Source organism: Plectropomus leopardus, chromosome 19, assembly GCF_026936395.1.
Source record: "Plectropomus leopardus strain MGB_pleo_1.0 chromosome 19, ASM2693639v1, whole genome shotgun sequence".
Lineage (NCBI taxonomy): Eukaryota > Metazoa > Chordata > Actinopteri > Perciformes > Serranidae > Plectropomus > Plectropomus leopardus.
The window spans coordinates 19,458,998-19,486,188 of NC_142194.1; the positions used below are offsets into that span (position 1 = coordinate 19,458,998).

The window sequence follows — 27,191 nt, forward strand, 5'->3', positions numbered from 1 at the left end:
TGTGGCCGGCGACACTGTGGGTGGTAGTGGCCTTCAAGTAAAGCACCTGAGATGACTATTGTTGTGGTGAATGAGTGCTCAAAGGTAGCTGTGATTTTCATGTGAGCATGCGCAATCCGAGCTTGCTTTTCATTAAATTTCAGCGAAACTCACGACTCGTCACAATGTTTTTTTTACCATCGATTTCAGCTATTTCAACCATTTCCAGATTATTGTAGCCACTTCAACTTGGTCTTCATTAATTACTTATAGATTTTTACCTTTTATGTATTACTATAACCCTCTGAAACCTGAAGCGACATCAGTTTTCTGGTGCTGCTTTCAGATGTGTGTCACATTTATTTAACCCTGTGCGATTTCTTTTAAAAAACACAGGGGAAAAAAAGGCAATGAGCAACTTTGTAAGAAATGTTCCATAAATTGCAAGAAATTAAAAGATTTTGAAAATGACTTTGAAAAGCGAGGGAAAAATATTTAGGGGAAAAAGAAAAAGAGCTAGGGAAAAGCTTTAATTATAATTTCTTGGTTATATATTTGAAATTAGGTTACAGAATTGTTCTATTTTGTGACATCAACTTGTGAACTGTTGTTAAAGTTCACTCAAAATGTGAAAATACAATTACTTTTTTTTTTCGAACCCATATTACCCAACAATCTGTCGATATAACCCCAAGCAATTGAAGTAATTCCCAGTCAGGAACTTCAGGCTCAGCAGTCACTGGTGTGTGCCCATTGTTTCCCGAACTAGACTTCATGTAATCATCACTTCCCTGAGGACACCAGATCCAGTACAAAACCTTCACGAGAGACAAGGGAGAGGAGGTGCGAGGGAGGGCACTCACCTCCTGGGGCCAAATATTTATGCAGAAACTTACTCATAGTCAGCTGGATTAGAGTGGCTGTAGACTAACGCACTTTGTTTCAACCTGACTTGACAACCTGATCGACTCATTCTGCCACGTTTGATTTATGACATATGACTGCAAGTTTATAAGATGGAGATGAGAATCCATGGTGGACTTTTTTGTGTGTGTAAGCTGAGGAGGATAAGGAGGCAGAACGGGAACTCCCGAAAACTGCCGTGCTCAGGCATGCCTAGAAAAATGACAGCTTTCTACTCTGTGTTAACAAGCCCACCAAATAACTAGGTGGATGTCTTACACAAGACTTTTCTGTGATTTTCCTGCCTACAAAAGATTTCCGGTCAATGGCATATGAGTACATTTGCTCTGGGCATTTAAATCTGGTTTACGAGAAACACCTACGCAAATGCTTATATGAGCCACCAGATGTTGTGGCAGTTGAAATTATTTGCATTGTATAATTTATCATTAATTGTTAATCTTTTACAAGAAGTTTAAAGCGTGGCTTACCAGCATTTTAAGACTGAGCTTAACCATTTGTAGCCTGAGCATATTGCTTGATTTCTTTTGAAAACATAAAGAGAAGGCAATGAGCAACATAAGAGGAAACTACACAAAAAAGCACAAAATAAGAAAAAAAATAAAAGTACAAGAAAATTACCTGCAAATTAGCAAAAAGTAGTTTTTTAAAAAAAAAAAAAAAATCAAGAAAACAGACTAAAAATTAGCCCCCAAAAAATGAAGCATCAACTAAAAAAGTGTTTGAGAAAAAAATATTCGGTAACATATTATGTATTAAATATATAATTATAAATATAGTTATATGGACATTTTTCCCGTTGCTTTTTTTTTGTTGTTTGTTTTTCTTAATAATCTCTTTAATCTACCAATTGCTTGTAATTTTTGGGGAAATGTTTTGCCAAGTTGCCAAAGTTTTTTCCAATATTTTCAAAAGACATGAAAACAATTTGCTTAAGGTTCAAGAGTTTATCTTACACATTGGTAAAATGTACAATGACACAATTAGTGTCAAAGCCGTTTCTCTTGACACCTACTGGGACCATTTTAGGATGAGGCTGAATTAATGTGGCCGCCATAGAAAGCAAAGTGGAGGGCAAAATTTTCCAGAAACACCAGGAAGTGCATTTGATTGTGTTGAAATGAGAACTGGTGTCCTACTGCCTGCAGATAGAGTCGAGATAATCAGCAGATAGCGGGGGACAGTTTCATCTATTCCTCCGTGCGCTTCAATCTGAGCCAAAACAAACAAGCCTGGATCAGGGTGGAGTTTCCTGTGAGAATTCTGGGAGAGGGCATCTCAACCCCATAGATTCAAGGAGAGTGTAGCTGTAACCAAGGCTACATATTCACTCTTCAGTGATAAGCACCAAAAGAGATTGTCACAGTGGGGTTAGGGGTCAAGATGAACTGTAGGGCAGCGAGGACTCATTTACAGTCATGGGAGACTGAGACATTTGCAAATATTATAGTTAAAATGCATGTCATGTGGGAGTGATGTTTGGAGTTTTGCAGCAGATGGCTTCAAAATGCAAATAGATACAAATATATTCCTACTCCAATAAGCAGACTATTCCCTCGTGCATTCCCCTGGCTGGTGGCCAACTCAGAAAGTGGCCTTAGTGAATACGTAAGTTTGAGTGGAAGGCGAACAAAGAGGCTGTAATCAAAGAAGTCTCCTTTTTTCTTTTGATCACTCCCTGAACAGCTGTTTCTACAAGCCGCTCTCACTCATCCACTCTTGGCAAAGTGGAGCCGGAGAATAGATGCATTCTTGTCGATGAGGCTGGGGTTGCCAGGACGGGGACACTTGTACGGATGCCTCTGTGTAGGGTCTGGTGTTTGTGCCAGCTGTGTGGAAAAGATGGTGAGGACTAGTGGGAGGTGACGAAGGGAGTGAGGAGCATGGGATGGCAGGGAAGAGAGAGAGAGAGAGAAATCAGAGGGAGGAGAGGATGTCCTTCGACAAAAAAAAAAGAAACAAACAATGGAGAAAAGATAGGAAAGATACAGGAGGTGAATTTTAAAGGGATAGCTCAGATCTTTTTAAGTGGGGTTGTATGGGTCCGATGGGGATCAGAAACACAATGTAGTTTAGTCAACTAAAAAAAGACATCTCACTTAAAAAATCTATATCACTTTGTGTGTGATAAATTCAGAGTATTTCCAGCACTTGACCACTCCATCAGACGCCTCATTCTGATAGAGAAGCTGTTAACAGCTTCAGTTCCCCAGCTATTCATCAAAGCCAACAGACTCCATTGACATAAATAGTAATTTTAGCTCGCTGAACATAGGAGCTGCTCATTTACCACTGCTTCAATTACTGAGTTTGTTTGTTTTATAGAGGGACTTTCCCAAATCCGAGGTGTCTGATATTTGATTGCTTCCTCCAGTCCATTCCACAAAAGCACATAACAAATAGATATACACACACTTTCAAGATTTGAGCGCGCAAAACATTGTTTCAGATTGAATTTTCCTCTTAAATTATGATCCCCTTCCAGGTCCAAGTTTTAAACTACTAAGTCATACAATGATACAAACAAAATAACTCTTTGAAGCAGTGACAGACCAGCAGCTCCTGTGTTCAGCAATGTTTAATCAGTGTTTTTTTCAATGGAGTCTGGCCTGAAGGGGAGGGATATAACAGCTTCTTTTTCTCACTGGAAATCCCTAACATGAAGGTAAAGCAGTGAAAATATTCTCAATATAGCAAACACCAATGGTAATATTTATTATCTTAGGTGGGACTTTTTTTAGGTGGCTAAAATAGGTTTTGCTGCGGACCCCCAACAGCATTACATTGCTCAGCTCCCACTGCTTCTTCAAACTGCAATATAAAATCTGACAAGTTGATTTTACTTTAAAAAATCTGGGGAACCAATTGCCTTTAAAAATCTAATTAAATATAACTGTTAGTCTTAATTTATGTTCACTAAATATGTAATTGTTAAGTTTACTTGAAATTTGGTTATAATTACTTAATTTTGTGAAGTTCTTGCAATTAAAAAATGATTAAATTATATCAGACTTTTAGCACCTTCGGTAAAGTTTTTATATATATATATATATATATATATATATATATATATATATATATATATATATATATATATATATATATATATATAGATATATATATATATAGATATAGATATAGATATATAGATATATTTAAGTAAGATCAATTTGACAGATTTTACCATAAGGGGATGTGCCGATTGACATCTATTATAGGTGATATACTGTCTATGTGTAAGTACCCCGTACAACCATACTTCAAAAATCTTAACTATCCCCTTAGCGGAGGATGAGTCCAATCTGTATGAAGACATCTTTTCTTTCTTTGTATATATTAGAACAGACACACCCACTATTGTGTAGTTAGGCCGACATTGTCCAGCTCACTGTGTCTGTCTCTGCACACAGCCAAGTTGGACCGGACCACTCAATTAGCGCAGTGCACTGTTGCAAAGGCTGATTGACATGGAATGCTGTCCGGGTCAAAGGGCCTGTTGTCTCCATCCAGGAGGCTGTTTGTTTACATTGCTGCATTCAAACATACTATAGACTGAGTACTTGTTGAAGTACTGCATGTGCTCACATCAGCAGGCCCAATTACAGTACTGGGACTTTTAGATATGGCTGAAATTAATATGACACAGTTAATGAGAACATTTGTCTGACAGACTTTATATCATGTTATGGCAAAGGAAGGTAAAATCCCACAGGAAACTGTGAAATTTATGATGATGATTTAAACTATTTCAGATGTTTATCCATGACATGCAGCTTTTTCAACATAAATCTATTACTTAAAGTCAGACATGTCCAAAGTCCATCCAGGAGGCTACACTTGTCTTTCAAAAGGTACTATATAAAATACTATATATGTAGCTGTTAAATTTCTTCACATTAAAGATTACCTATGGACTACTGTACATGTAACGAGATGCAAGGGAAGGAGCGACGGAAGTGTGTTAACTGCTGAGCGTGACTACAGAGCGACAAGTGTCATTAGTGCTCCATTAGAGGCAGCAGATGTCCGATAGCAGTGAACCCACTCTGTTTTCAGCTCACAGGAGAGCCAGTGTGGGTGGAAGCAGCCCTGCAGGGGAGCATTTAGCTTTAGAAGGTGTTTTGGGTACATTTTTGTGCATATGTGTATGTTTGAGGAAAAGTTCATGCCCTTTAACATCTGGTCACATGTGTCTTCAATTAGCTTTTGGACTCCTTTGGCAGCTGTGGACCCCCGGGAACACAGACTTTACCTGGGGTCCTTCCTATGGTGCCCTTTAGTGAACAACACACACACATTACCACTGCACAGTGCACTGTCCTGAAAACAGAGAGGCCTCAGTTCCATAGCTGGGCAAAGTTACAACACCGCTGGGAGACTGAAACCATCATTTGTTCCAGAGAAATCCCAGATCAAGTCGAGTATTTTTAGTTAGGAGGGATGGGAGCACCGAGCTGCTGGCAGCGGAAGCAAATTACTGTAGTTTTCTGATGGGTTTTACTCTGCGCTATTATATTGTACATGTTAAGTCAGTGTTTGGATAATGCATTTTGCAGATCGTGTACTTATTAGATATCTGGAAGCATTTGGAGGAAAGACTGACAAGAGTTTACTCATGAAAGAGGAGTAGAAGTTAAAAGCATCAGGTGATTTTCCCTGTCTGGACACACAGATCTACATTACGCAGATGGCTCAAAGTCCTTGACTCATTGCCATTTTCTCTTTTATCTATAATCACGACTGATGAAGGAGAGAAAGAGAGAGTTCACAGTTAATAGACTTCTAGTTCTCCCACTCACGAGAGTGCCCTGACTCCCAGAGCGAGCCGGCCATTCAATCAGATCAGCACAAACTAGCCAGTGGCGTTTCATTATCTCAAGGAGCTGCACGCTGCTGCCTTGAAGTTTTCAAAGGGAGATGAAATTGCGTTGATGCTTGCGGGGGCGTAGGAAGCAATGAGCGCCGTTTGTTTTTTTGTGGTGTCACTGTCCCCCTCATAATTAAAGTCTAAACATCCTATGCAGTGTAGGTGTATGATTGTGGGATTATGTGCACATTGCTGCACTGATGGGGATCTCTTTGTGTTGGTATAAGTAGGGGGTTAAATATAGCACTCGGAGTGGTTATAGAAATGTTTATGGTGCAAATAGGTAGTAGGTGTATACATAAGTATGTGTTTCCCCTTGTATGTCTTAGCATTTCTGCATGTTAGTTAAAGGTACAGTGTGAGAGATTGAGGGGGGATTTAGTGGCATCTAGTGGTGAGGATTGCAGATTGCAACTAGCTAAAACTCCTGAAACTCATTCCATCAGGAGGTTTTTATGGGGAGCCAGTTATCCGCAGAGGTCTCTTCCTCTCCAGAACAAACAGCTGATTTAAACCGGTAAAAACAGAATAAAGCAGCTTAACATTATACATCAGTGTGCTGTTTGGTATGTTGGAGATGGGTTGCAAGCCCAGCACCTTCACATACATTATCACCTACTTTCTCTGATAACTTAAGATCCTGACATTCAGGGGCTTTTTACTAGGAACCGAATTATCTACAGTAGTTTCTTTCTCTCCAAAACAAACAAATCTAGCAATTTAAACTAAGAAACACTCATTGCAGAGGAGCTGCTGAGTATAGCGCCACAAAAAAAATAAATAAATAAAATGCAAAAGCATGAATGGCTCCATCTAGAGCCAGTGTTTAGTTTTTCCTTTCTGGGCTACTGTAGAAACATGTTGGTGTAACATGTAGCTATAAATGGTTCATTCTAAGGTAATGAAAACACTACAGTTCTTATTTGCAGCCGATTATACACTAAAGAAAACATACTTATGACATTTTATTCCATTTCTGCATAGATCTCACTAAATCCAACACACTTGACCTTTAAAGCCCAGTGCAATCAGCTTTCTACACCATCTGTATTTCTATATATATATCAATACAACTTGCATATCTGTCATGCTTTCAGAAACACGTGAGTACAAGAAAACAGAGCGTACATATTCTGCTTAAGGCCATCGTAATACTTTGTTTAGTCTGAGAGAGAATCAATAAAATCTGGAATGTTGAAGCTGGAATCTCAAAATTGTAAAAACAAAAGGAGAGCTGCACGGAGAGATATGAAGAGAGAGGTACATTTTGTACTTGAGGTGATAACTACAGCTGCTGTCATCCTATCACGTCCTGAGAAAAGTTCTGGACTAGTATGCCACTGGCTCTCCCTCATATGTCATGTCTGAGGGTCACCAGCATTAATATTGCTCATTTTGGCCTTAAGGAGCTCCCTTAATCACACTGATGACTCTCAGGAAGATTTGAGTAGTCGAAAATGGGAGGAAAATTGCTTTCTCTGAGGCAGAATGGCTTCATTTGTAATGTACAGTACAAAAGGTACATTTTAGTTTGTTTTTTTTAATACTTCAAGAGCGATTACACCAAACCCGAGTTAGCCAGTAATTGCCGTGGTTTCTCTGTGCACCGTCTGAGCTTTTGTCCTGTGTTGGAAGCGAGCCAGCTGTTCCACTTTTACACAGTGCATTAGAAAAGTACAAAACATGCCCCTGAAAGCGGTCTCATGTTACTGTGTTGTGAGGGTTTGATTGGCTGACTCATAGAGAAGTATAGAGAGTTCATTTAACTGTGTGCAGGATAGATTTTCACCAACAGACAGTGGTGCAATGTAACAATGTAATAATACTTTGTTACAGTACTTAAGTAGTTTTTGGGAGTATCTGTACTTTATTTGAGTTTCTATATTTTCTGTCAACTTTTAAATCACTACATTGCATCTATATATTTAGTTACTTACTACAAAATAGGGAAGAAACTGAGGAAGGGAAGAGGGGACGAATGGATGAATGAAGGAACAGGAAGGAAGAAAAAATGGATTTTGTTCTTTAAATCATTTAAATGAAAAAAGACTTTTTTTCTTCCAGTGCTTCATTTTTCCCTTTAAACTTAGCAAACTGGCTTGGGTTTTTTCAAAAACATGGGAAGAATGATATGAGCAATGAAAGAAGAAATGACAAAAAATGAGCACAAAAAAATTACATTAGATTAAGTAATAATAAAACAAACAAAAAGCAAAAACAACAGGAAAGGAGACAGTAAAAGGCAAACAAGATGTGGAAAAGGTGCATAAATTTACAATAATTCTTCTAACATAATTCTAACAACATTTTAAATATGTATTTCTAATTATTATAAATATTGCTTCTCACCAGACATTTTCCACTAGCTTTTTTTAAAAAATATATATATATTTTCTAAATCTGCTAATGTCTTGCAATTTGTAGAACATTTTTGATTTTTTCCCATGTTTTTGAAAGAAATCTAACCAATTTGCTCAGGGAGGTTTAAATACTTGTGAAAGGCATCTGTAAGCAGCACAAGAAAAGTGATGTTGCTCCAAGTTTCAAAGGATTAAGGTGGTGAATGTCACAAAGAAATTAAAGACTTTCACTCAAATAATATTCTAATAGGTGACTTTAACTTCTACCAAAGTACAAATATGGGAAGATATCTGTATTTTTACTCAAGTATGGCTTTCAGGTACTTTATCCACCACCGCCAACAGATTTGTTACATCATTCTCCGACTGAAAAATGATTTGAGCCAATGTTGCCCATTTTTACGCACATTTCTACCTTACAGAGGATCAACTCCATCAGACTATAAACCACTGCGTCTGCGGGTTTATGTGCACAGGTTGCATCTGGGGAGTCTCTTCTCTGTCTGCTGTCTGGGACGACATTTGTGGATCAAAGATAAACACTAAATTTGCAGATTAGGGGTCTGCTCTCTGCAATTTCATGCTTTTCGCAGGTGTAACCTGACGGCAAACAACTTCAATGTAATTCATAGTAATTTCCTAAACTGAACCTACTTGAGAGTTTATCTCTAGACACCAGGATGGAATCCTTCTTTTTGTATTAATAGGCAGACCATGAAATGACAGAATAAACACTACTTTCAAGTAAAAATCATGTACAGCACAGTGTCTCTTGGGACTTTACGGGTCTATGTCAGTAGTTCCTGACTCAACCTGAAGCTTCTCAGTAGAAAAGAAACTCTGAAAAGATGGAAGAAACTTCCAACAAAAGTCATGCTCAGAGGAGTTTGGTATTTATATCATCTTTTTTTTGCCTAAAAAGGTGCACAGACTTAATATTAAACTTAAGTTACACACAAAACCTCCTCAAAAAAAAACTGACAACAGAAACTGCATCAGTTAGTTTCAATAATTTTCCCCTTTTCATGATTTTTTTTTTTTTTTACCACATTTTTATGTTGTGTGTCTGACAGGCTCATCAAAGCACCACATTGAAATGTAAGACATATGCACCATCTATTGGATATATGGTGATACTACAATGTCATGACCATTTTGCAATAAAACAGCAACTTATTCAGTTTTACACTCATTTAAGAGTGTCAGGACTTAAGATACATTGATTTACTAACACTGCTTTTTTATAGATTTAAAAAAATTTTTTTTTTTTTAACCCTTTCAAGCCCGGATCAAATGCAACTCTGTGTTGCGTTTGGGTGCATTTAAGCCCTTGAAACCCATACAAACATGTTAAAAACATGGGAAAAAGGCAATGAGCAATTTGGTAAGAGATGTCCCGCAAACTACAAGAAATAAGTAAAAGGTGACAAGAAAAAAAATATCGGAAAAAAGAAGAGAGAGAGAGAGCGAGCGAGGCAGAGAAGAAAAAAGAGAGAATATTATTAGAAAACTAACAAAAAAGGGAAAAAATTCCAATACATGGTATTCATTCTCATATGTTTAAAAATCTGCAATAGAAAAATATCTGCACCTATTTTCAGGTCATTTCTTGTTTATTTTTGACTTTTCTTTTTCTGTGTTGCAATTTTTTAGGTTATTTTGTTGTGATTTTCACTAATTTCTTGCCATTATTTGGGTCGTTTCTTGTAAAGTTATTTACTGCCTCCTTCTTATGTTCTTTAATGGAATCAGGCCAATATGCTCAGGTTTCAACAGGGTTAAATTTGGGTGAAGTGACCCTTTAAAACTTTACAACAGCACTTCAGAAAGTGACCAAAAGAGGGCGGTAGTTTTTCAGACATGAGGGACTACAGGGGAAGTGCATGATGTATAAGCACTAACATTTTAAAAACATTAAGATTCTGTACTGTGAAAGGGTTAATTCAACAAAACGAAAGATTGGTAGTAGCCGGTAAAACACAGTTTGGACGTGTTGCGTCGAGTAAAGCTGCATTTGTCTATTTCGCAGGCAGAAAACTAAATTTCCATTTGTAAATGACTGCAGCAGGGGGCGCTGTGCACCGTGATTTGAGCTGAGAGCAAAGAGCTGCTAAAAGTGGACCGTTTTCCTGTTTTAATAACAAACCGAATATATTTTCCTTTTAACAACAAAATATTCCCCAAATAAAACAAATTCAACTACTTTAAAGCACACTCTTCACCTTTAACATCATCTGTTGTGAATGAGCACAGCTCTTTCGCATCTTATTCTAACTGTTAAAACTTTGCATTTTCTCACACACATCACGAACAGTGTGGAGGAATTTCCCTGCAGGCACATCAATCGAACGAGTCTACCTATCTCTTCCATCTCTTTCACGTAAAGTTCACTGTCCGCCATCTCCTTTAAATGACAATGAGAGTCAGCGGGAGGCTGGCTGGCAGCCTTTCAATGGAATGAATAAAGTGTGATCTGCAGGCACTGTTAAGAAAACATTGCATAAAAACATTAAGGAGACGGTCTGGCTGCAAGATCAGGCTTTAGAAAGGCTCTGAGCAGCTATTGTGTTGGATCTTTGTGCCAGCTAGTATATGATGTTTGAGAAAAAAATGACCTATAGGTGTTTTTCACAACAGGTCCCTGGAGGCCTGCAGAGCTGCATGTTCACCCAAAGAACAGGTAAATGCAAATCTAAAGGGAAAAAACTCAGGGCAATTGAGGTATGCGTGCATAGGCGCTCTTGGCTTGAAGGCTGGGTTTCACCACGACTTCGCCTGAAGCGCAAGAGAGGGGGGGGGGAGTGGGACATTGGAGCCAATGGGAAGCCCTGCCCATTTCTCTATAACTGTGTCACAGGAGCCGAGCGATGCCACAACCAAGTTAACTGCAGCTGGGAGAGTTTCAGTGGACTATAAGCTCCCCACAGCCTTTCAAAAAGTGAATTCTTTATTGCGATTTTTTTTTTACTTTACGCACTCCAAAACAAAAAGAATCCACCTGTGGACTTCTTTTTTTGTTTTACTCTGGAGGGCTGCTTTCACCATGAGCGCCGGACAGACGTATGAAAAGAAGATTGCGAGTATTTTGACCGATCTGCCAGGATCTATGAGTTGCCACCCAACCTCCAAGGACTCTCCTACTCTCCCTGAGTCATCCGTGACGGACATGGGCTACTACAGCGGACAGACGGGCCCGAGCCATCACGAATATTATCAGAGTCAAGCGTACGGACAGCCCATGAACTCTTACCACCATCAGTTTAATCTGAACGGAATGGGAGCGACTGGAGCGTACGCGACCAAATCTGAATACCCCTACACGAATAGCTACAGACAGTTTGGACATTACAACAGAGATCACCTGCAGGCCTCGCCTCCGAGCTCAGGTAAATGTTGACATAATTATCGGTTGTTTTAATGCGATTGTTTTTACCTCTAGCGTGCGTAAAAATGTCTCCTGCGCGTTAAGTTATTTGTTCGGGCGCGCAAAACAGCCCCAACTGCATAAAATAACACTGTAAACCAACTGTTCTTTGTTTGTTTGTTTGTTTTTACATTTGATTTACTATCTTTATTTTGCGTTTTTAAATATGAATTTAGTTTTTAAAAAATAATTCTGCTTGAATAGAGAGCTAATAAATATGCAGTGCTGACTTAAGTCAAATTATATGCTTTCTTTACGTCTCATGTCACCATAAATTTGACTTCACAAGGCCTGTGGAATATTAACTCGGCAGAACTTTTGATTTATTATTTGCACTTAAAAAAAACTAACATTTGCTCAATGGTAGACTGGTGTTAATGTCGTGTTTTAACAGCCCGCCTGGGACTGAGCCAGCCATTAACAGCTGGCCGTAAAACAATGATGGTCGGATTAAAGCTAATAATATTCACTCCATCAATTTTAACATGTTAGTTTAACTGGCTTGCCAAATTGGAGAGTTGACAAGATAAAATTATCCTGTTTAAATTATTTGGTTTAGATTTTTTTGTGACTCTTTTAAGTGGCATGTTGCACTTTGAGGCAAGTTTGCCACATTTAAATGACAAAGTATTTACGTTCAGATTTGTTTTTACGCACACAGAATTAAAACCTCGCCTACATTTTTATTTTATCCTTTTCTTTCTTTCTTTCTTTCTTTCTTTTTGACGCGTAATGGCTGTAAAATATTTTCCTTGACAGTCTTTTTAATGCAAATATTTTTGTTGATTTTTTTTAGTGAAAGAAGAGCCAGAGCCCGAAGTCCGCATGGTGAATGGGAAACCGAAAAAGATCCGCAAGCCGAGGACGATCTACTCCAGCTACCAGCTCGCTGCTCTGCAGAGACGCTTCCAGAAAGCGCAATACCTCGCTCTGCCCGAGAGAGCGGAGCTTGCTGCTCAGCTTGGCCTCACTCAGACACAGGTAAGCAGCCAGACCCAGTTTAATACTTTAATATCAGGTTGATCATTACTTGCAAAGTATTGTGAATCAGGGCTTCCCAAATATGCCAAAAAGTGTGCTCTGCAATATCCACCCATGCGTAATTACGCACAGCAGACCCTGGATTTCTGTATCTCCCAGTTTGATATTAAATGCTCTATATGCTCTCAGTAAAATTCTGTAAAAAGTTGTTTAAATGCAAGTATTGCTTTCAGGCACTTATCTTTAAAAAAATTCTGCTACATTACAATTAATGTTCACCCTCTTTTTTTCCAGGTCAAGATCTGGTTCCAGAACCGGAGATCCAAGTTCAAGAAACTGTACAAAAACGGCGAGGTTCCCCTGGAGCACAGTCCCAACGCCAGCGACTCAATGGCCTGCAACTCCCCGCCCTCCCCCGCAGTGTGGGAGAACAGCACCCCTCAGAACACCCCGATCAGCAGACCTCAGGTCCCGCAGCCGACGCACAGCTCGTCGCCGCCCTACCTGGAGGATTATAACAACCACTGGTACCAGCAGGGATCACACCTACAGCATCCGGGCACCGTGCACCACCCAGTCCCGCAGCAAAGCGTGGGAGCTGTTTATTAACAATGACTCAAGAGCAGATTTCTCTCCTCAAACGAGGTCTGTCCACAATGACTCTGCAGAGCAAAGGTTGACTGGACCGGGAACAGGCCTCAAGTGAAACTTTTTTTTTTTTTGGATGATCAAGAAATGTTTCAGAACTGGGGTTTCCATACAGCACATAAGGGATTTCTGATCACTTGTGGCAGCATATTTAACGGACATCTGGCGTGGTTTTTTAAATTATTTATCGCTTCTGTTATATTTCTGTCACACATGTTGTAAATGAATATGCAAAGTCTTTTTTTAAACAACTATTCTAACCACAAACCGAATATTGACAAAACTGTGCAGCTGATCCATGCTGCATTCCAATCATGCATGTGGGTTTGTAGAGAGTGCGTCAGATAAAGAACTCAGGTCATATTTATATGGATTTGTACAAAACGTCGAAGGCTGTAAATACGTGTTTATATGCAGAACCACTATGATATTTGTTTGAACGACTGCACTGTGGTGCTTCCAAAAAACCCATTCTCATATTCATGTAATTAGTCCACTTGTTGCCTTCTTGTCAATTGAATAAAGGTGTTAATTGCATGTTGTGTGTCAAGCCCCTTTATGAACAGGCAAGCCGCCTTTTTTTCGGAGATGCTGGACAGATAATAACATAAACAGCACAGAAATTACTTCCTAAGCTTTGTAAAGCACGGAGAAATTATATTGAATGTGCTGGAGTAATTTTGCCTTAGGGATAAAATCCACCAGACCATTTTTTTGTATCATATAAACTAGATCACTCTCTTTGAATCACGTTACTTGTTAAAATGTACTTGCACTGGAATTAGGTTTACTCACAATTTTGCACTCTAAAATCTGACAAGTTGATCGTAGGCTATTTAAAATAATTTTGGAAACCGATTAGCTTGAAAAATAAAAGTAAATATAACCATTAATTTTAATGTATGTTTACATTATATCTAAGTGTTTAGTTTACTTAAAATACGTAATAACTTAATTTTGTAAAGTGGTTTCAACTGAAAAATGATAAGTGGAATCACCTTGTTCTTTCTAAGTGTTAGCAACTTCAGTAAACCAAGTTAGTCTGACTTAACGTGATCATGACAAAGGATTTGGCCGATGATGAAGTTAGGAGATCTGTGAGTTCTGTTTTGCTAACATGTTGGCGAAAATTCAAATCTAATTGACTTGCAACCAGCAGAACATAGATATACGTATATAGCACAGTGAAGTTGATTTTCTGAAGATGTTAAAACTTAGAAAGACTGGCTATAGTAAACTTCTCATTTTTAAGTTGCAACAACTTCACACAATTAAGTAAACAACTAGATTTTAAGTAAACGTCACAATTAAGTAAACAGAAAGTAAGACTAATGGTTTTATTTACTTACAATTTTCAAAGCAGTCAGTTTCCCTTTTTCAACTAAAATCAACTTGTCAGATTTTACAGTGTATCCACGATTGGTAAACATTTATAATGAAAATATAAATATAATCTAGGCATCTTTAGGTGTAAAACAGAAAAAAAACAGCCTTGTGCCTTGTTAAAGTGGGCAGAGAATTGCAGGAGCAGTGTTTAAATATATTGTTTAATTGCCTGTAATAATAATAATAATAATAATAATAATAATAATAATAATAAACTGGTAATTCCATTTTTTTTCTAAATATATCTCTAGAAATCTACCGGAAAACAAAAGTACTGCATCCTAATCTAAAATGTTCTAGTTGACATCATTATCTAACGATCAAAAATGTAATTTATCCCAACAAAAAGAAGAATGTATAGCATAGACTATTTTGGTCAGAGTGAGCTGAGCTGCGTGCAAAGCGCTGCAGTAGGAGGCGACGCACACGCAGACATGTTGGAGTCACTCGGTTTTATTACTATTCTGCTGCCAGATAACAAGAGAGAATTCGGTATGTTACACACACACACACACACACACACACACACACACACACACACACACACACACACACACACACACACACACACACACACACAGGGAGGGGAGTGCGGGGGTGAAGCCAGTCTGTTGCCGAAGGGGGATCTGGCGCGCGCAAACGCACGCGCGCGCAGCAGGATGGATAGAAACGCTGCCAGATATTGAAGGTATAAGAAAAACACAACCCCCTTTTTTTAGCGTTTCACCGAGTCTCATTCTGTTGCATTTGGCAAAGGAGCCCTCGTGAAAAATGATCTGCTGATGAGCAGGTTTTTACTTGAGCATTGGGGTCATGTGATGACGCACTTTTTACCCAATATTTAAGAAAATGTTCCACAACACAACGTAAAACAACCAAACATTCTTCTTAGTTTTTATTGGGCAAATGATCTTCCCAAGTGATTAACAGACAGATGAGAGTGTCTGTGGAATATGGGGAATATGGGGAATACCTTGATATTAATTAGCTGAGATATGTTATGACAACCACGACTATTTGGACAGCGACAGTGACACAAGTCAAAAAAAACAACACCTAATAAATCACAACCAATACCTAAAGACAGCGGATAGTAACCTCAGTTTGGCTACAGAGAGCGGGCATTATTAAATATTCTGTATAAACACTTCCATGATGGAGAAAACTCTAATGGCGATCTTATCCACATGGACCACCAAGGCGCCATTACGCACTGAGAGGAAATGTACCCAGGGCGTTTTATAGGCGGACCTTTCCACCGCTTTTAGTAACTACAATGGTATGCGCTCGTGACTAAAGGTGTTACTGTATGAAACTTCATTGCAACGACGGGTCAGTACACTCATTTCAGAGCCTTGCAGCTTTAAATGTGGACTTAAAAAATCACACAGTATGCCTTAAATTATTTTTTCTCAAATTGGATTTTTTAAAAAATATTATTCACTTGCATCCAGAAAAAAATGGAATAGGGTATATGATAATTATTCTTTATTCAATGAAGTTCTTGATATAGATTCGTTTGCAATGAAGTCCAGTACCATGATTACATAATTTTGGTAGATTTACATAAAAATACAACTACTTATAAATACATTTTACATAATAAAAAAAATATATATTCATAATTAAGAAATGTCTTTTGGTGAATGATTTTTCTCCTGGATTGGGTAGATATTGCCTGCTGTTTTATTTTATTACTATTTTATATTGAGCACATATTGCTGACACACACTGGAAATGTTGACTAAACCAATACAGTTTTAGGGATGTCATGGCAGTAATGGGAACAATAACATTATACAATCTGTATTAACTGATATTAAAGTGGAATAACACTTAAATTTAGAAATCTAATTTGTTATTTATATCCTAGGAAAGTTCAATCAGTATTTGTGAACATGAGCTCCACTCCCTTTTTAAAGCCAGAAACCAGAGAAGCAACTCTCTAATTTGTGATGTCATAGAGTATAAAGTCTGGAGCTGCTCCATAGAAAATGAATGGGAGCCTGATTTAGTGGACCCACAGAATGTTTGTTTTATTTTTAAACATATTCAAATGAGCTTTATTCATTGTTGTGTTCTCGGTTTTGAAACAGAAAATGTCCCCATAAACTTAACTCATTCCCCTGGGTGCTCTCAGTGTCACCTAGAACATCTTTACCCACTCATTGTCTGTGGATATGCTTTACTTACAGAGTAAACTTGATGACATAACAAATTTGAATTTTATTTTATTTTATTAATTTTAGCACAGGTTTTGGATTTGCGAGAAAGTGCTCATGTTCAGGACCACTTTTGGACTGTCTTAGACCATAGGAAAGACGTGTGAATTTTGAAAATGGGCGTAGTTCCCCTTTAACTAATATTCTTAAATTTTGAAGCTATCAATCTATTTGACTTTGGATAGATTCAATGGGACTCAAAATACTTCTGCAGAATTTCTGTCATTGGTCATTTTAAAGTGCTTTTGAACTGTAATTTATGATTCCATTTTCATGTTTATTTTTAAAAAACATTTGGACCAAAGTCAAAATTGTTTTTATTATTATTATTATTACTTATTCATTTATCTATTTGTTTTTAAGCATTTTATTTTTTAAGTCAGATTTACCATACACCTTTTTAAGTGCCCATCTTGGTTTCTCTCATACCTATGGCATTTAATTTATTCAAAAACCCAATGCACATATTTCTACCAAACTTCACACACATTCTTTCAACGTTCCACAAAAAATAAAAAATAAAATCCTATTTCGCTGATGACCCCCCCGCCCCTTTCTTTATTTCCCTGAACTCAACACCAGTTGTCTACAGCATCACTCGACATCTCAGTGCACTGTGCTGAGTTGACAAAAGCAGCATGAGCACTATTGCCTTTTAATATCAATGAAATCTCATCAAGAGTACATGTGACCTCCCCTCTGTGGCTCCCCTCAGCGTGTGTGGCCCTTGGCTGCGGTTGTCAGGGGAAACATTGCTATGCGGGCTGCACTTGTGTGTGTGGGCTCGTCTGACGTGTCCATATATGTCATCTCTAAACATTAACAAGTGTAAGTAGCCATCGAGGTGCTGGTGAACTGTTGAACTTGAATGTGATCCTGCATGGCACAACATCACAGCACCCTAAATAGAGCTGGAGCCCGGGCCCCCACACTGCAACAGTCAACAGAGTGGTGTCGGCGCTTGTCTCTGGGGTGCAACGATATGGGTTGAGAATGAGGTCGGGAGCTGAAATGCATCCACGGAAAGACTTGCAGCAGCTGTCCAACACTCGGCCCGGGCCCGGGATGAGCCTCGGCTGCATTAGGATCACTCACTCTCTCCATTTTGCTATAAACTGAGATGAAATGAAGGCAGAAAGGCATCCTTGACAGCTGTGGACTTGTGAACCCTGGCTGACCTCAGGGCCAGGGCCCTGGACTGTGCTGATGCTTCACAGCCAGTCATCACATCCAGATAAAACCATCCCCACAGCGAGGGCTCGGTGCTGCTCATGAGCTCACCTTTACCTTCTAACTGACAAATCTTTCCTCTAGACTATAGGAGATATATTCATCCCCACAGCAATAAGACTGTACAACAGTCTTGTTTCATAATGCAGCACTGTTTTGGTCACTTTTCACAATCATAATGTCCATTGATGTTGCACTGTCCGTTATCTGTCACTGACATGATTCACAATTATGTAGTACTGCTTGTTTTCGGTCAGCCATTAGCATTCCACTGCCACTAACCATCTGGACTCTCCACTTCAACCTACCCCAGGATGCAATCACCCTGTGCAATACTGAATATTGTGCAATACTATATATATGTTGATAGTTCTCATATATTATTTTAGCTATACTCACTCTTTCTATATTTTTTGTACTGTATATTCCCTTTTTTTTTTTTTACGTTTTTATTCTAATGTTGCACTGAGCTGCTGTAACAAGTGAATTAGCCCAGTGTGCAGATCAATAAAGGCCATCATATCTTCTTATCAGTGACTAGTTTTACAAAAACATCCTTTAAAACGGGGAAATTATATTTAAAAAAGAATAGAAATGAAGGAAAAGAAGTGATTTTTTCCCACATTTAATGTGCATGGCCTTCTTAAATCTGATGTGAATCCAGTCTCGGTGTGTGCCTTTCTGCCTGCCAAACTGTATTCCATCTTCAACTCCCCAGAATGTGTGTGTGCATCATGCCCAAAACTAAGTCAAACCCTCCTTCAGATGAAACCAAATCATGCATTCACTCTCTCAAACAGAGAAGCTGCTCACAATTACCCGAGATGTCAGATCACTCAAGTTAATAACAATAATCACCCCGGAGACCTGCTTTGCCATTCGCCCATTCAAAGCAACTGGGATTTAATTACAAGTTATTTCCCCTCTTATTGCTATCCTGGAATTAAAACCCATCAGACACCTCGGTATCTGATAACTGCGACCGTCCGCAGCGTTGATACAGTCAGACTCGCCTTTATCATTACCCTTCAACCCATCTCGCAGCCTTCCGTCCCCTCCTCTCAGCTTGTCTGTTACACGAGGAGCCTTTTCACTTTCCCCTTCAATCTGCCTGCATGATAATTGGCCCCCCATTTGAAAGGTCCTACTCTGTCTGTCCAACTCCACAAGCCATTATTCTAATCTGGAGATGTGAAATTGCCTATAATTTTCCCTGATGCCCCGTCACTTGCCTCTTCTTCCCCGGGCCTGCATGTTTAACAAGGCGCATAATGATGCAGGAATGAGGAAAAAGGGCAAGAGGGGTGTATATATATAAAGAAGGAGATGTTAAATGTAACACAATGCTTGTCGTTATGTGAGAAAATCAGATTGGAGGAGTGAAAACACGGCTCTGATGTGGCTTTTGTTCTTTAGAGGCACACCACTGCACGCTTAGACCTCCTGAACAAGGCTCTCTGACTAAAGGTAAGACACGACTGCATGTAGCCTGGATGACTGGTGAAGTGGTGGTCATAGCAGCTTGCATGCTAGATGTGGGTATGGCACGTTTATCTGAATGCAGCAAGATGTGTGAGTAACCACAGGGGCTTTGCTATAATTAAACACTATGTTTTTATCTTAAAAATGACAGTTGTGCCAAGGCTTTAGTGAGAAAAGTGCAAAATAAAGTTACTGATTAATTTATTAGCATTTATTTAAATGGTTAAAAATGTGTTTTCTGTTCAGTGAAGTTTCTGCTTATGCATGAAGTATGACACACTTGCAGAATTGCAAATTGACATCACACATGAAGAGCTACACCTGAAATAAAATATATGGTATTATAAAAGATTCTCATTATTATTTGTAATATTAGAAGAAAATGTCTCCCTATGATTGTTGTGATCTCTGTGCGGGTGACATCAGACACCTAATGTTTGCCAGACAGTCAAGACAGCAGTGATTAATGATAAAGACAAAAAGAAGTCACTGGATGTTTCTTTAACGCACTATCAGGCTCCATTAATCAGAGAGGAGCCTCTCATTTAATCAAGAGCATCAGCCCAGATTCGGGCGAAGATATAAATAGCTGATTCTCTGTGTTTAAACAGCTTAAGCGCCAGAATGTGCAAATCAGTGCAAACGGCTGTAAATCAGGCGCAAGTTTATTGGAGGAATGGCGTGGCCATTTGTCATCTTATTTTGACAACGGCGAGTTTTCTGTTTGAGCTCACTCGAGGCAAGGATGAAGGGAAAGATCGTTAAAATGCGGATTCGCACGTGCTTTCTCCTCTCCTCGCGGCATGGCAGGAGAAAAGACAATCCTCCTTTAGATATAAACAAAAACATGAAATAAAGTTTGCTTCATATAAAATGTAGACCAGATATATAAAATCTGTGAAAACATCAAAATGCCTTGTTGGAATCCTGACTTTCAAATTTAATGACACAAGCCAATCTGACCGTGCGTAAAAGTTACACCGCACACAAACACTGTGCGTAAAAGCGGCACCCCACAACCCCTTTGGTTCATCATGCTGGAAACTTTTTTCTTTACTTTCTTTTTACTTTTCTAAACTTTTTTTTAAATCCTAAAATATGAAAACTAAAACTGTGGACAGGATAAGCTACCAATATTTTTTTCTTCTAATCAGGAATCAATCCGCAGGTGTTCTGACAAAACGTGACTGGTGAAATTCAAGTCGATCTGCAGGGCGCTGATGGACACGAGACAGTTGATGTCTCAGCTATGAATTATTGTGCCGAACTATGAATGATTAACACAACTCTTTTGCGTGACTGTAAGCTGGTCTCGAGATATTTTATCAACAGATCGGGAACGCCGTTATGCTTTTTCTTTCCCAAATCTGGCAGATGAGTCCGGTTGCCATAAATTTTGACCTCCGTCAGTAAATCAGCGGCTCTTTGACAGATTGATAATAAAATCACACGCTCAGTTGCCTTTCAAAATATTTGACAGTGAAAACGTTTCACTGATAGGGCAGCAACCAAAACAAACATGTCACACAATGGATTCCTCAAAATAACGTCAATTTAACAGATATTTATTTGCATAATGCTCAAGATTTTCTTGGAGCAGAAAATCATTTGCTGATAACAAAATATATTTAGGAAAAACCCTTTATCCAAAGTCTCTTGATAAGCTGCACGCATTAGTGAGTCGAGTCAGTGCAGCAGAAGTTGCAGTGACATTAAGACAAATCTTAAAATAAAAAAAAGTATTTGATGCCTGGTCGAATAATTTGAATTCTAAACCCACGCGAAATACATTTATGGACAAAATCTATCAAACACACGATCCAGTTCTGAGAAGAGGCCTCGGGAGCAAGTTCAGTGTGAAGTGCCGCCCGCACCCCAAAAAACAATCCACTCACATCATCTGAGGCCTGGGCATTGCGTCCTGATGAGAGTGGTGGTTTGGATACCAGTGACCAAAACTGTTCATGTAATTGTTTGGGTGCATTTGTGCTCCTTTGTTCGCCATAGAGACCTCCCAAAGCTGAGGCAACCCGGGCGAGCAGGGGGAGATGGAGCTCGTGCTGTGGAGATGTTCGCCCTCTGATCCGCTGCCATGCTTCATGATCTTTTTATACTTGGAGCGCTTATTCTGAAACCATATTTTCACCTAAAAAAGAGAAAATGCACATAATTGTCAGTGTGGTTAACAATCAGTGGTGATATAAAGGGAAATATGTCGCAAAGACTTTTTATTAGCATATTTCCCTCAATTAAACGCAATACTTTTCACAATAAAACCCTCATAACTCTCTTCTTCTAAGTGTTGTTTCTGCAAATCCCAGGACTGCAGCTACTATTGTGAGCCATTCAGCCTCACGGATGAGTGGCACTTGTAATGCATTAAAACTGAGCTCTCTTATTGTTCGCTGCTTTATGAGTCCAATGGTGCATGAGTGTGACAGCAACAAGCCGAGACTCAAACTATTGTGAAATTAAAAAAACAAAAACAGCGCTGCGGTAGGTTCACTGACACTTTCTGCTGATTCCAAAATAAGATGGCTATTTTTACATGAGAACAATGGTGTGAATCGTCCTAAATTACATCAAAAAGCCCCCAAATGCAAAACTATAAACATCAGAGTCACAACAGCACGAAATGCTGCATATAACTGGGAGATAATCGTTGAGATTGAGGGATTAAGAAAAATGCACAGGAGGCAGCTCAGATGACAGAGTCGATTCATTTGTTTATCTCTTATTTTGAAACTTCAAACAAAAGTAAAACAACTCAGCCGAGCAGGAAAGGCGACGTCTTAAGACATATTTTTTGGTCCCTGTTGAGAATGATAAGTTGACAAGCCACACGTGCACCTGTTTGTCTCCAAAAATATGTTTACACATGCGCGTGAAATTATTCCCATACAGCCAAAATTAACTGAATGCATGCAATGACGCATTCTAAATAAGCGCAACTGCAATTAAACACAAATAAATAGATTCTATTAATTCTTAAGAGCAACTAATTCAATTTTTTAAAAAATATATTACGTAACATACTATTGCAAAACACTTTAAAAATACTGACACACCTAACTTTGCTGGTCTGCAATAGCTCATTTACTTTTTCTTTTAATTATTTTATAAATGCGGTTTTATGCTTCATTCAGAGAGTACTGCAGGGACCAGGTCTGACAAAGCAAATATAGCCACGAAATTAAGCATAGTAAATAAGGCATGAATTAAAGGCTCGAGTTACAAATCACAAAAATTTGGCTCTCATTTGATCTCCAGATGCGCCCTTATCCGTAATAATACAGCAAGAACAGGTTTCATTTTCAAGCATTTCAACACCTGCTTTATCTCAGTAATATTTTTCTCCACTGCACTTAATTCCGTTATATTATTTCAAGACTTTTACTTTTAAATATTAACCCAGTTATTCTATTTAATAAGCAGTACAGGCTAAATGTATTTTTTGTTATGCGACCAATAGTGGAATTATTGTGCTCAACATTTTTAATAACCTTCATTAATATTAGGCTAATATATGATGTAAAATAGATTACTCGACATCCTACATTTTATCTAATGCATTCAGAACAACTGGGTGAGTTAAAGGCCCACCTGAGTCTGGGTGAGTCCCAGTTTGGCCGCCAGGTCGGCGCGCTCTGGTAAGGCCAGGTACTGGGTCTGCTGGAAGCGCTGGTGCAGAGCCTGCAGCTGCAGACTGGAGTATATGGTCCGAGGTTTTCGGATTTTCTTCCCCTTTCCATTCAGACGTATGTCCCTGCTTTCAATCTGCGTGGACTTCTCGCGATCTTGCAGATTGAATATATTAGGAAGTTGGATGAAATAAGAAGAGTTTTGATTAATAACTTACATTATTACCTGGGTCAAAACAAAAAATGTGTCACATTTAAGCAGACTTTTAGCTTTCTCCTAATCTCTAAAGAGAAACAAATCCATCTCAAACAACACAAGAGCACTGATTTAGTGCAAACAGGAAACATAGTGCCTGAAAGGCCCCACACTGCAGGCTACACACACAACACTTTCAGGGCCTACCGGCCAAAAAATAACGTTTTCTTCTAAACTAACTATGACATTAGCGCATCATAAAAATCCCATTGCCATAAATACTCTGATTCTAGTTTTATTAAACGGTACAGACATGAGAGGACTGCTCATGTTTTCTGGAATCGTTTTACCAATATGCGCTAACAATGAGGCTAAAAAACGAGTTCCTGAAGTAGGCCCAGGATACACGGGCCATAATTGGACTCACCCACAGAAAATTATGGTCAATAAAATTAATAGCACCATCTGCCTTCATTATATAACATGAGTGGTAAAGAGGGAGCATCCCTGAGAGGCGCTGGTTTGAATATAGGCCTTGCTTAGACATTAGTGATAAGAATATGCTTGCTGACATCCGTGCTTTTAATAAACTTTTACTGTAAGACGTTATATATGACAGAAAAAATAACAAGTTTTTTTTTATATACTAAACTTTAACGCGAAAGTTTCTCTCACTAGCTAAATATCTGGAAAATTTGCGTCCTGTGCGTAATTGCGCTTAATGGGAAATCAGAATTTTTACAACTGTTTATTCCGGCTCAAAACTTTATCACATACCTGTGTGTTCTAATCTGCTGTGGGCCAGACTGCTGCTGTTGCTGTGATTGCTGTGCTGGTACGGCATGTAAGCAGACGGGGGATGAGTGTTCACCGCGCCCGGGTAGGCGTAGCCCAGAGAGCGGCCGTAGGACGCGCTGCCGGGAAAAGGACTTTCGTGCTGGGAATGCCCAGCAGCGTGCAAGCCATGGACGGGGTAAATGTGAGAGAGTCCGGGGGAGTGCTGCTGGTGCGCCGGATGTCCGTGGCCAAACTCTAGGAAGGCCGATTTGGAGGGATCTGAGGCATTCAGACTGTCATGCATGAAACCCATAGACATCATTAGCTAATACGCGAGTCCATAAACCCGTCGCTCTGAAGAGGCTTTCATGAGTTCTGTCGGAAAACTTGGAGCAAATCCACACTTAGGTCCAACGCTTTGCTTGTGAAAAAAGCTTTCCCGCGGTAATAAGTTACAGCGTGCATGTTCACAACTGTTTAGAAGGCGAAAAAAATCGAATAAAAGCGAAAGGGATCCTTCTTTGCATCATTGGAGGAGCTGACATGGTTCTTCAAACACCTCCTGCCTGCAAAGCCTCAAACACACTGCCTTCCATCTGCGAGCCTTCTGATTGGTCTTCAGCAGCCAGCTGTCACTGGAGCTCCACCATTAACTTCATTAACATATGATACAGGATGCAGCTCTGCAGTCGGAACCGACCTCCTTCTATAGATTCTAAAATTATTTGGTCGTGTGTAGACACGTTAAGTCCTTTAAAATGCGTCAGAGTGCTGATTTAATATTGTCTGTTTTTTGCTAAAAACACACCTGCATTAATAACTTATTTTTTAAAATGATAAATACACCCAGTTTTTCACAACAGAAAATGTATTTATTATCGTGACAATTGACTCGAGTTAATAGAGTTCGATAATTAGTCTGGCCAAAAATATACGCATGCTCTTTAATAGATATGATACAAAGGTAATTAATAAGTGCAAACGCCAATGAATGAGCACGTGCAATCTGAATTACGGCTTTAGGTTAATCATATCTGATGTCAATAACGTAAATAAAATAAGATTTGACATTGTTTCGTTTTTGAAGTTCATGCATTTAATTCTCGCCAAAATATAATTCAAATATCCGTCATTTTGTTAATAGTTTAAATAATGTAAAAAATGCGTAAAGTTTATTAGAAACTTAAAATCATTGAATCAAGCAGATGACAAACAGGTTGATTTAGGTTATTTCACTGGTACTGAATCACTATTTTTCGCCGTGGCGCCAGCTAATGAAACATTAATTCAACTGGAAGGAGTTTCACACTGACTTCAAAATCTCGCGATCACTCAAAGATTTTTTTGTGATATTTAAAATTTCGCTTTTAATTTTGCAGCAAGCACATTTTCACCCTGTAACTGCACTTATGATTTTTTTCACGCAGAAAAAAAATCACAGAAACATCAAAAGAAAATATTTTACTCTGTATGGATACAGAGTTGTTGACACTGTAACATTACAGGAGCATGCTTTGTTTATAGGCTTGTTTTTAAGGATAACAACACATTTTACAGGTGCATTCCTGATTAAATATAAGAAATAACACTGTTTTAAAAAAGTTATTGGATAAATGCTTTAATGCAATGAATTACCTCGATTTATTTTAACATGAATGAAGATGCATGTCTCAACCTGAAGGAGCCACAAGGGTGACAAACTCTCCATCCCAAAGGATGTTTGATTTCAGTTTTATATAAAACTAAAACACTACACCCAAGTCACTCACATTATTTCTACCTAAATGTCAGGCTTTGTAAAATAAACACAAATCTGCCAAAAGAAGGCGGGAATGTGGTGCAGACTGCACAGTCAGCAAAACACACAAAGTGCATGTGGATATGGTGTGTGGGAGTTGAGGGGGGGGGGAAATGGTGACCACAGGCTCAAAGAGCAACCCTGTCTCCTTCTGTCACTCTGTGTTGATTCGCTCTCAAGCAGAGCAGCTCCACAGGTGGAGGAGAACACAGTGGGAGGAGAAAGGAGCGGATATCCTGCCACTATTTCCAATAACTAGAGTCACCATGTGTCGATATAGATTTCATCTCGGCCAAATCACATGGAAGCTGCAGTTAAATTATAAGCAGAGTGTTTGGTGGGTTGAGCGTGGTGCTGAGCTGCTGTCCAACCCCGTCATTTTGGTCATGTCCTACCCTGCCTGCAACTACTGGGAATCCAGCAAAGGCCTGCTGGGGGCTGGACCGCTTCCCAATTCCCCCACAGGCCTCAGCCCAAGCAGCCAGCCAGAACAAAGCCACAAATTATTATCATAGTAAAATTTCAGTCACAATAAAAAAAAAAAAAAAGAGAGAGAGAGAGGCTGCTGAGAGGCCAGTTTCATATTGTGGGTGCAAGTTTCACACATTTGCAGCTGTAAATCTTCACTGGGAAATTATATCATGGGAGAATGCGACACTGTGGCTTTGTCTATTAGAGAATTTACTGCAGCCTTATTGGTGCTGGGATTATGGTGGTAATATCTGCACCAAGGGACTGAGATATTTTTGCTGCTTTAGGAGCAGGTGTTGCATTCAGAGTAGTGGTTCCCAGCTGGTGGGTTGTGGTCCAAAATTGGGTCGCGGCTCCATTCTGAATGGACTGTAAGTGACTCGTGAATTTTTAAGTACAGACTAGTATAATTTGTTAAAGGCCTAATTTATAACACCAACCTGTTTTTTTTTTCAAGTAGAGTCACTTTTTTATTGCTTTGCTCACTGTAACAAATTTTCGCATAAAATTACAACAAACTACTGGCAGTAGTTTTGTAATTTATGGTACAAACTACTGCCAGTAGTTTGTTGTTGTTGTAAATTACTTCAACTGTATTATATGTTACCGTTAAATTTATTACAGTATTTTACAGTAGAGTGTGAGAGTAGCAGTGTAATATTGGCTCTAAAAAGCATCAAGATCTATAGTGTTTTACTGTAATTTGAACATTACTACAACTGTAATTTGGTACATTACTGTTAGAATTTGACCATATTTTTTTACAGCAATTTGTTACAGTGCACATTTCTGCTTAATTACATGT

The 27,191-nt window shown here is 38.9% G+C and overlaps 2 protein-coding genes across 2 annotated transcripts; one reads left to right on the top strand and one right to left on the bottom strand.

The window, feature by feature from the left end:
- The first annotated feature begins 10,988 nt into the window (after positions 1–10,988).
- dlx3b (distal-less homeobox 3b) lies at positions 10,989–13,720 on the top strand. The gene is made up of 3 exons (XM_042508086.2): positions 10,989–11,516; positions 12,351–12,535; positions 12,830–13,720. Exons 1-3 carry the CDS (start codon positions 11,174–11,176, stop codon positions 13,142–13,144), a joined length of 843 nt encoding a protein of 280 aa, XP_042364020.2. The 5' UTR covers positions 10,989–11,173; the 3' UTR covers positions 13,145–13,720.
- Positions 13,721–21,052: 7,332 nt separating this feature from the next.
- dlx4b (distal-less homeobox 4b) lies at positions 21,053–24,718 on the bottom strand. Its single transcript, XM_042507993.2, has 3 exons — positions 24,118–24,718; positions 23,107–23,300; positions 21,053–21,649 (listed from the first exon to the last, which is right to left on the bottom strand). Exons 1-3 carry the CDS (start codon positions 24,437–24,439, stop codon positions 21,395–21,397), a joined length of 771 nt encoding a protein of 256 aa, XP_042363927.1. The 5' UTR covers positions 24,440–24,718; the 3' UTR covers positions 21,053–21,394.
- Between the last annotated feature and the right edge of the window lie 2,473 nt (positions 24,719–27,191).

Bases quoted from the DNA above. Each gene is read 5' to 3' on its own strand.
- dlx3b (XM_042508086.2), top strand. From the start codon at position 11,174: ATGAGCGCCGGACAGACGTATGAAAAGAAGATTGCGAGTATTTTGACC. The intron at 11,517-12,350 runs GTAAATGTTGAC...GATTTTTTTTAG, and splicing joins GGCCTCGCCTCCGAGCTCAG to TGAAAGAAGAGCCAGAGCCC. The intron at 12,536-12,829 runs GTAAGCAGCCAG...CTTTTTTTCCAG, and splicing joins TTGGCCTCACTCAGACACAG to GTCAAGATCTGGTTCCAGAA.
- dlx4b (XM_042507993.2), bottom strand. From the start codon at position 24,439: ATGATGTCTATGGGTTTCATGCATGACAGTCTGAATGCCTCAGATCCC. The intron at 23,301-24,117 runs GTATGTGATAAA...TCAATCTGCAAG, and splicing joins CAGCAGATTAGAACACACAG to ATCGCGAGAAGTCCACGCAG. The intron at 21,650-23,106 runs GTGGGCCTTTAA...TCTCTTTTTTAG, and splicing joins TGGGACTCACCCAGACTCAG to GTGAAAATATGGTTTCAGAA.